The 10,584-nt window shown below is 48.5% G+C and overlaps 1 protein-coding gene across 3 annotated transcripts in view; it reads right to left on the reverse strand.

Moving 5' to 3' along the window:
* Armc9 (armadillo repeat containing 9) overlaps nt 1-10,584 on the reverse strand; it is a 133,424-nt gene that overhangs the window by 58,116 nt on the left and 64,724 nt on the right. For all 3 annotated transcript variants that reach the window (XM_026786155.1, XM_005361765.3, XM_026786154.1), the window contains 2 exons: nt 9,833-9,923; nt 5,497-5,552 (listed from right to left, as the gene is read on the reverse strand). In XM_026786155.1, the coding sequence (XP_026641956.1) occupies nt 5,497-5,552; nt 9,833-9,923 (147 nt within the window). The remainder of the gene's footprint in view (nt 1-5,496; nt 5,553-9,832; nt 9,924-10,584) is intronic.

Below are 10,584 nucleotides of genomic sequence, written 5' to 3' on the forward strand. Positions count from 1 at the left end.
GTTCGAGACCAGCCTGGTCTACAAGACCTAGTTCCAGGACAGGCTCCAAAACCACAGAGAAACCCTGTCTCGAAAAACCAAAAAAAAAAAAAAAAACCCATATACCTGACCTAGCAAGAGGAGCCCACATAAATGAACATTCCAGCAAATGACATATTTATGTTTTCTCTAGTAGTGCTTTGAGTAGCAAGATGTGGACAACTGAACACCCATCACACTGAGAAACATCAGTTTGCTGCACTGCCAGCTCAGAAGGATTTCCAAGGAACATTAACAAAAGGAAAAGGCCACATTGTGCATATGTACATGTCTGCATATTTATATTAGATCTCTATCTGCAAAACAAACGATTACCAGAACATACAGACAGGAGCATATGCATACATATGTCTATGTGCATCTCTCAAAATGCCCACATACACCTGGGTAATGAGCATGCTTTCCTGGGTAGGGGCTAAGGCAGAGAATCAGGCACAAGCTTGCGTGGACTCCTGTCCCCGCTGTGTGCCTTCCTGAATTCAGCCCACTGCATTTCCTCTCTACCCTAGGCTGTCTTGACCCAGCTTCTGCCTTCCAGTATTTTAGGACGCACCCCCAGCACACACACACAACTGTAGCATTTCCCATTTCCTTCCCCTTTATGGATCTATAACTGCTTGTTTGTCTTCTATCTGCTGTCCTGGTGTCTCCCACTGTCTGACTAGAGGCCCCAGAGTTGGAGCGCAGGGCTTGCTTTGCTGCCCCACATCACATGGGTGTGAGTCCCAGCTCCACTGCTCACTGACTAGCCTCAAGCCCGGGGCGCGTGACCTTTCTCCTGTGTGTCTGCTTGTTGGTGCGGATGGAACGGTAGCACCCACAGGGTAAATGCAGGTGGGAACACGGGTGAACTGCTGGAGCAGAAGCTGCCATGTGGTGACGCCGACAGGACCGTCCCCAGCTCCTCTATGGAGGCACTGTAAACCACAGAGAGTCTCACAGAATCTTTTTTTTAATCCCTTCTGTATTTCCTAGAACACGGTTACTTCAAGGTCCTTAAATATTTGTTCAATACATAATGAAGGACAGATAGGATGGAAGGAAACGTGGGTCTTACATGAATCCTACGAGCAAATGTTTATGGCTGACTGCTCCTGGTACTAAACCTATTTTGGTAATAGGGAAAAAATATTTGTCTTAAAATCAATCTTCTCAAATAGTATAGGAAGGCATTTTTCCTTCACTTGAAGCCATGTGTAAGCTGACACACAAGCCTCATCTGAGCAGGTGCAGAGGAAACCTTGGCGGTGAGGACACGAGAACCACGCTGCTGGTCTTAGGATTTGTTGCCAGCCCGTGAGTAACACCGTGCTCATGTTAACCATAAAATGAAGCCCATGAGATAACACGGCTCTTCAAAGCACTAGACGGGAGCATCTGAACCCTTGCCGCATTGCGGGTCCTCACAGTGCATTTCCAGTTTATCTAATCTGCTTTTATTTCCCTGGAGATTTAAATGGGCCTGGAGCCTTCTGGAGCAAAAGGATCTAAGAAGCAAGTTATTTATTACACCCCCATCTTTCTTTTTATTTGAGACACAGTCTCGTGTACCTCTGTAAGTGGATGCCCCTCTGTAAGCTGTGAATATGTCCAGCCTGGCCTGGGCAACAGACAATGAGAACACTGTCCTTTGAGCTCCTCCTCTCCCCACCTTGACTGTCCAGCGTTGTGTCTGTCAACAGCCATGGGCGGATATGCTTAGTTTTTTCCCAATCTTAAACCAGACCAAAAGGGCCCTTCATTCCCCCCTTTCCCTGTATGTGTTCACACTGTGTGAAGAGTGGAAAACACTGTCACTGCCATTTCCTTGTGCTCTGCTTGCTCTCTAGTTGACTACAGTGTTAATCCCATACCCCAAACCGAGCAAATGACTTCAGCCTACCACATCCACTGTCCTGTTTCAACTTCTCCCCTTGCTGGCCAGTCTGCAGTCTGTTGATCACGGCCTCTCAGCCTCCCACCCACACTTCCTCATTCCTCTTCCCCCTAATGTCAATAAAAAGGGTGTAGCTTTGCACACCTTTCTGCTGCATGGGCACATAAGTGTATCTATAACTCACAGGCGGGTAGATTTATATGTTTGCTTTGCTTTAAGCACTGTTCACATTAACTTTATGGTTCTTTTTTGAGACAAGGTATTGACATGTTGGCTTTGAACTCAACATCCTCCTGCCTCAGCTTCCTTCCTGAGGACTAGTACCACCACACCCTGCTATGTTTGCCCTCATCGCAATGTTCCCAAATGGTCTGTAAGTCAGAGGACATATTGCTAGCTATGTAACTTTTTCATTTTTAGTTATAAATGGGCAGATAGTCAACATAACTGAGTTCTCTACACATTCGACAAACAGTTGCAATCTTAGACATTCGGAAGGAAAACTAGATTTTGCATCTGAGTCCCCTCAAGGGCTTGCAGCGAGGCAAAATGCTGCAATGGAGTCTCAGCACAATTCCCACGGTGCCCGGGTCACTCTGCAGAGCCACATCCCTGTGCAGCTGCCTAAAAACAGTTCAGGGACTTCAGCCTTTGTACTGGGTCCAAATATCAGATTACAAAAGCCTCTTGCACTGACGAGAGACTCGACTGTCATGCACTGACAATAACAATGTCTTCTTCAGGTTGTCACTGTGAAAGGTGACAACAGCATGGCCTCTCAAGTAGTTCTGGGCATCTTCCTCTAACTTAAGCATCTGCCACTCTTTCTTCTCTGTCAATTTTAATTAATAGTTATGAAAGTAATGCCTGGCCTTGGTGAAAACAGACGCAGCAGACTGTCTGCAGGTGGCCCCTGCTAACACGCAGCAGTTCACTGCAAGGGTCACTGAGGAGGGAAGCCCAGGACCTGCTGGCTCTAGTCATCAGCGTCACTTTGGCTCAACCGTGTCCTTTCATTGTTCTTACAAAACCTCTTTTAGGAAACTTCTCAGAAGCCTGGTTACGGTGACAAATGTTTTCAAATGCCAACCTCAGCCCTGGTTGGTTTCTGTCAACTTGGCACAAACTAGAATTACCGTAAAAGAGGAACCTCAGCTGGCATCAGCTGACAAGATGCGTTCATCAGATTGGCCTGTGGCGAGTCTGTAGCGCATTTTTCTGATTGATGAATGATGTGGAAGGTCCATCCACGTGGGTGGTGCTGTCTCTGGGCAGGTGGTCCCAGAGTGCATAAAAAACAAACTGAGCAAGTGAGTAAGCAGCCCTCCTCCATGGCTTCTGCCTCAGCTCCTGCCCCCAGGATCCCGCTTAGAGTTCCTACCCTGACACCCTTCATCACACACTGTGATGTGGAAGCACACACTAGGTGAGCCCTCTCCTCTGCAGGCTGTGTTTGACTGTGGTTTGTCAAGGCAGCAGAAGGCCTAAGCCACTGGTGGAGAAGCAGCAAATCCAGAGACCTTGGTCCATGTGTGTTCTGTAGCTGACTGCCACACTACCAAAGGGAAGTGTACAGAAGCTGAATCCCCATGATTAACCAGCATACTTTTGGGCCAAATGAATTTGAATTTCTTTTTTTTTTTTTTGGTTTTTTTTGAGACAGGGTTTCTCTGTGGCTTTGGAGCCTGTCCTGGAACTAGCTCTTGTAGACCAGGCTGGTCTCGAACTCACAAAGATCCGCCTGCCTCTGCCTCCCGAGTGCTGGGATTAAAGGCATGCGCCACCACCGCCCGTAATGGCAAAACAATTGAACAAGTCAGACATGATGACCATTCTAGCACTTGGGAAGCCAAGGCAAGAGAGATACCACCATGCCAGCCTTAGCTACAGCACAAGACCCTGGTCTCCAAACAATATGAAACAAGTCATTGAGAAAACAGAGGAACCCCAAAGTTCCCGAAGACAACACAGGAAGGGAAAGCACAGAACCTGAGAGGAACCCTTTTTGGATATGGTGACAAAAAGTTCATGGAATGAAATGATTAACTACTCAGAACTAGTAAAGTGTCAAGCACAAAGGGAGCGTCTTGCTTCAGAGATGCACAGTGGCTGTGCCAGTAGCTGGGCTCTACCCTAGGGGTGGCAGCAACAGCCTTGAATGCAGGTGCCTATGTTTGTTTAGTGTTGAGAGAACAAATTTTACGCTTTTAAATACTTGGAAAAAATTAGATGACATTAAAATTATATAGTCTTCTAACTTTTAGTGCCCACAAATAGTTTTCGGGGAATACAGACAGGTTTCCCAACAGCCACTGTGCTAAAGGGCAGAATTGAGTGGCTCAAACTAAGACCATGTGGCCCTCCCAGACTGACACATTGTCAACTTTCCCCCTACAGAGTCTGCTGACTTGGCTGAGCCAAGTCTTACCAGACAGCTTTTCTTGGGCACAGGGCTGGTCTCCGTCCCCTGTGGAGAGGTCCGTGGCTGGATCTGGGGCTCCCTTGCCCCACCAGGCAGTAAGAGATGTGAGTGTCCACTGGTGCCACCTGCAGCCCAGAAAAGGAACAGCAGGCAGGGAACTGGGTTGTAGGGGAAGACCCTAAATAACTATGGCCTCACTGACGCCTCTATGGAACACAGACTTGGCTTTCACCAAACACTCTTTAAACTGACAGAGCAGAACATTCACATATGGGGCGGATGCTCCCCAAAGAGAAGGTGCTCCCAGTATTTCCATCTGTACTAACTGCTTCCCACGCACAGAACGAAGGAAAGCATGTTGTCACGAGAATGATGATAATGTGTCTGCCCTTTCTATGTCTGAAGGGAAAGCCACACAGAAGCTTATCATCTTAGCTGCCTCCTGCAGCCTGCAAGTTACTGGCCTTGCTAGCACCTCTCCAAGACGCCACAGGTTAACTAACTTCTGAGGACCAGGGGGCAGATCTGTAAGTCGGCAAACCTACACCAAAAGAATGAACACAGGACAGTGGAGTGGTTGGTTCTGCCAGCTCCAAACCAAACCAGGACCCCTTGTCTAGAGCGTCTCATCATGAGCCTGTGTACCTCATTCCTTTCACCAAGGAGAGACAGGCAAGAGCTCACAGCCTTTCAGAGCAAAGAACTCACAGAGAAGAACTTCTTTTTGACCCTTCCCCTAGAAGCAAGCGGAGGTGCGAGGCTGCACCTCTGAAGTGTGCCAGCATCACGGGGTCTGTGTCCACGCCCCAGTCTGGACTGGACTTATGTGTGTGGAGTTGAATGCCGCAGGAGGACTTCCCTGAGACTTTGGAGCCCAGAGAGGATGGGAAACTTAATCCTTCCATCTGGGAGCCCAACTTCTGACCCATAAGAAGTCCACGCTGGAGCACTGGAAGACACCAGCCACCTGGAGAGGTTGTGGAGGATGAGGGTGGCACTTGAGACCTCAGTGAGGGCCACAGAACCGCCGCACACTGAGTCTCCATTAACCCCACAACTGCAAGGAAGACACCACGGCTGCGTAAGTGCTCGGGACATAAAAGGGACATAGAGGAGCATGGCAGAGCTTTCTGTGTTGTCTCAAGAGCCTTCAACTTACTTCATCATCTTCATCTTCTTCATCATCGGATTCAAGAACACCATCCAGTAAATCTTCTATAAAGAAAAAATTCATCAGAAAAACCACAAGGCTTGGCCTTCGGTCCCTGAATGTCAGCCAGTGCGCTCATGTGAGCATCATACAGAGTCATGCTCCTGACCACAAGCCCTGATAGCTTCAGAACAGGGCACTTCCGCAGCCCTGAGAGCTCCTGGTCACCACCCTTCCACCTCCTGATCCCTCATTATTACTCCCGTTTACTCCCTTGGCCATCCCTAATTACAGCTGTTTCAGCCACACTTTGCTATCATTCTTAGCAGCCTCAAACACACTCTGCTTTTATCAGAACGTATTTGTTCTTATCTTATGAACGCAGAACTGGAGAGAACTGCAGGGCAGAAAATGACCTAGTGTTTACTCCAGGAAGCCCGCTAGTTCTGCAGAGGTGCAAATTCATTTGATCCTCACGAGAGCTCTGTTGATCATCAGTCCTCAAGCACAGTCAACAGTGGAGGCGCAGAGGGACCACGTCCTAAGCCCCTTTGCTCTAACCCGAAGGGGTAGCTTTGCAAAGGAGCTGACAAGAGGCTACCCTTCAGATGGGCATTATGGAGGCTGGGAGGTGGGAGAGAGAGACAGAGAGACAGACACACAGAGAGACAGATTGACCACAAAGGGCCATGATCAGGCCTTGAAGAAGATTAGGAGAGAGAGCACTTATACTAGAGATGCCATGATGGGGTCTTGAAGGGAGAGGAGTCTCCTTTCAGACTTGGGAGGAACTGCATTAGGAGAGACTGCCATCTTTCACAGCAGAACTGGGCCCGAAGGGAAGAACTTCTAAAATCCCCTGAACAATGAGAATTTCTGATTCAGACCTTCTTGGGTGGGGTGGGGTGATTGAGGGGGCGGCAGGAAGTTCCACACCATGTGACTTGTGGCCTAGCCTACAAGCACAGGGGAACGGGGCAGGCGTTAGCACTAGGCAGAAGCACAAATTTATCGTGCAGCTACAAGGGAGTAGAACTGGGCTTGCCTTCTCCCCAAGCTGTGTGCGTAGATAGTCAGAGCAGAGGCCTGGCAGGTCTTTGTTGGGGACAAAACCTGACTTCTTCGAAGTTGCCTCATCTGGTCTCTCAGAGCAGACAAGGCTGAAGTGGCAGGTCTGTGACAGAACATCATGACTTTCCCAGGGAGCAGGGGTGGGGGTGCTGGCGGCGCTGGCAGCACCTAGGTTCTCGAAGGCCAAGGCTCATCATTAGATTGTTAGTTTACACAGATGCGTAAGTCCACAGTACTGGCTACCAGAGAATGAGCCATTTCCTCACCTGGCAAATGGGGCAAATACTGCTTACTCCCTCGGATTCTGGGAAAGGAGGGGAGGGAATAGCCAGGATTTCATAGCACACTGGAACTAAGGGACCTGGTCCAGGTACATAGCAGACAACAGCCAATCCTTTACTTTCTCCTCTGAGTAGCCTTCAACAGGTCATCCTCTCTCCCTGCATGGCAGCTAGACTCCCAGCAGCACTCTCCCTTATGGAAGAGCCCGATTCCTAGAGGATGGATGGCCACTGACTTGCCAGGAAGCCCCGTCAGAGTTAACTGTCAACCGACTGAAGTAAGAGATGCTTATGAGATTAGTCAAGTTCACTTCTGATGCGGCTCTGAAGGCTGATGGTTAATCTTGACTGTCATCTTGATGACATCGTGGAAACAAACCTCTGGGCAGGTCTGGGAGGAGTTCCTAGACTGGGATAACTGGGTACGAAGGTGTACTTTAAATGTGGGCTGAATCTCTGAATGAAAAGAGAAAGTGAGCCAGATGTGTGGTGCGCACTTTCAATCCCAGCACTTGGGAAGCAGAGGCAGGTGGATCTCTCTGTTGGATCTCTGTGCGTTCAAGGCCAGCCTGGCCTACAAAGTGGACAGCTCGAGCCCTTACACAGAGAAACCCTGTCTCAAAAAGCAAACAAAAAATGAAAGGAAGGAAGGAAGAAAAAGAGAAAGTGGGCCGAGCACGCGCATTCTTCTCTCTAGTCTCTCTAATCTCAGCATCCCTAACTGCAGACACAATGGGGTGAGCCCCCCAGCTCATGGTGCCATGATGGACTGTTCCTTCAAACTGTGAGCTAAAAGAGACCCTCCCTCCTTACGTGTTTTCCTCAGCTATCTCATCACAGCCAGAAAAGGAACGGAGGACACTGAGATGATTGGCAGGTGAGTGGCCACCTGCCCGGAACACGGTGGCCCCATACAGTAGGCTGGGGACCCAGGCAGGGTGAGCAGGGGTGAAAGTGCAAGCTCCACTCTTTCAGAGCAAAGGTGTCTATGGCTGCTCTAGCTTCTTCAGCCTTTCCGTGTGAACTCAGCAGGGATTCCAGGAAGTTTCTAGGCCTTTAGCCTTGGATTAGGGTCTCTCTTGTTCTGAGGATTCTAGATTCTTAGACTGAGCAACTTAGAGGTTCTCTGTCTCTGTAGCAGGTAGACAATTACTACAGGACAACCTAGCCTTCAATTGTGCAAGCCAAACTAATAAATCTTTTGTAACACACTCACCCCCCCCCCACACACACCACACACTCAAACACACATTTTCTATTGGTTCTGGTCCTTGAGAAAACCCTAAGAGATCTTTCCCCACCCACTGTTCTGGGTCCTAAGTCCCTGAAGGCAGAAGACCTAACTAACTTCTTCCTGCTTCATCTTCCTCATTAGCTTTTATCCCTTGAAAGACACGAAGGTCAAGAAAACCTGAGAGAAGAAGGAAACAGGAGAGAGAGGGAACTAAAGACCATACTTGAAGAGACTTCCTAGCTTACCGAGAAAGGGGTCAGGCAAGCAGAAACTACGAGAGGCAAGCATCCATGCTGACACAGCCTCAGAAGGGAGCGTCCATACTGATTTCCTGGGCCCAAGTCAGGGGACAAACCTCCCACTGTTGTTGGCTACATATTCTGCATGTTTCTGCAGCAGGCTGAAATTTTCCTTTAGGTTCCACCTTGCTGGAAGAACCTGAGAATTTCAAAGCTCCCCTGCTCCCAGGACTGATTTCATTAGTATAACATGACCCAGACTGGGAAATGTGGGTGGAAGATGGCTACCAGTGGGCACTTCCCTGGTGTGCTGGGTTCTTTGGAGAGATGGGGACATTCTTCCTTTTCTTGTGTACTGAATGGAACTGTGTACTTGGATTGCTGGTGCCAGGGAAGGCATGGGGAGAGATGGGTGATAAACTTGGTCCCCAGATGCTGGCAGCATCAGGGCCCCCGTGTCCACAGAAAGCGCAAGGGGTTTCCCTATCCCTCATACAAAGCTTCTCTGTTCTCTTGTCAGATGCGTATCATGGCAATGAAGGGGCTGGAAAGAGGACATGCTGCCTCCCTCCTGCTGCCATGTTTTTCTGAAATGGTGACATGGTGACATTTTCTACATGGTTCTAGAAAGACTGGTATCTGTTCCATTAACTGGCCACAGGACCTGGGAAAATTGCCCTTATCAGTGGGACAAGATTTAAGAGGGGACAGGAGGGGCTCGTAAAGAGGTCTTACAAGGGAAGAGAAGGCCTCAGAAACTGCTCTGACCTCCTTTTTGTTGACCACAAAAAGTGTGATAGTGTGATAAGAGATCTCTACTGTGATAAGAGATGTTAATATGGACAATGTGGCCTTGACTACCTTGCACGTGAGGGGAAAGTATGCGGGCACACGTATGTACATGTACACGTGTGAATGTGGAGCAGGAGTCAACCTGCACGCCACTCCAGAGGAGCTGCCCATCTTGTCTGTTGGGACAGTGTCTCTCTGGGATCTAGGCTAAGCTGACTGGCCAGTGAGCCTCAGGGATCTGCCTGTTTCCAACTCTCCAGTTCTGGGATTACAAGTGTGTGTCACAATGCCTGGCTTTTCTTACATGGATGCTGCTGTTCAAACTCAGGTCCTTATACTTGCACAGCAAGCACTTCAGGGGTAGAGCCAACTCCCTGACTCTCATATCCCCATTGTGGGGATGTGTGTGTGTGTGTGTGTGTGTGTGTGTGTGTGTGTGTGTGTGAGAGAGAGAGAGAGAGAGAGAGAGAGAGAGAGAGAGAGAGAGAGAGAAACACTAGATATGGAGCCCAGGGCCTACTGAGTTACACTCTAGCCCTTGGCTGAACTTTCTTGTGTTGAACCTTGAACTCATTATGATCCTCCTGCCTCAGCTTCTCTAGTGTTGGAATCACAGGTGTGCACCACCATATCTGACTCAAAAGCCTCCTGAATAACACCAGGCGTCACAACCCTCCGTGAGGAAGCCTGTGCACCTTTCTGAAACATGGGTCTCCAGTGACACTGACCGGCATTCAGCTGCTTGATGATGAACTCTATCTGGCGGATCATTTCAGCGTTGCCCTCTTTGATGAAGCATCGCAGGATATCCTCCATTCCCTAGAGCAGAGCAGAGACAACAAACATTTCAGGGTTGCGATGGGAAGGACCGCTTTTCAGCGGGGTAGTTTCATCTAATCCAAAAGACATTCTTTCCTTCTTCTGGGGAAAGACTATTTAAAATAAAAATTTTCTGCTTGGTATTAAACATTTCTTTTAAAATTCACAGTGAAATTGTTTTCTTCTTGGTTGAGGATCTCAATTTAATTACGATATTATAATACACTTAGGAAAAGCTGAAAAGACCATGAGCTTGCACTGTATGCCTCTATCCCCATGCCTGTGGTTCATGTACACCACTGCCTTTAGTTTGGGAAACGTGGTTTGGGGAGGTGATCCCTTTCCCATGTTCTCCCTAAGTTTATACACATTCTCTTAATTTTAGGATCATTTGTGATCTTTGAGAAGCTGAACCACATGTTTTAAACAAACAGAGGCTTTTCCAAACAACTGTAATTCCTATTCTATCAAAAGAATGATAGAGAGGCCAGGGAGATGGCCTGGCTGGTAAAAACACTGGCTGCACAAGCCTGGTGACCTAAGTCCAACCCCTGGAACCCATGTAAAAAGGCAGATGCAGCAGTGCACAGCTGCAATCCAGCACTCCTACGAGAGACCACAGGTGGAAGATGCAGCAGTGCGCAGCTGCAATCCAGCACTC

This window comes from Microtus ochrogaster, linkage group LG4, assembly GCF_000317375.1.
Source record: "Microtus ochrogaster isolate Prairie Vole_2 linkage group LG4, MicOch1.0, whole genome shotgun sequence".
NCBI classification, from domain to species: Eukaryota; Metazoa; Chordata; class Mammalia; order Rodentia; family Cricetidae; genus Microtus; species Microtus ochrogaster.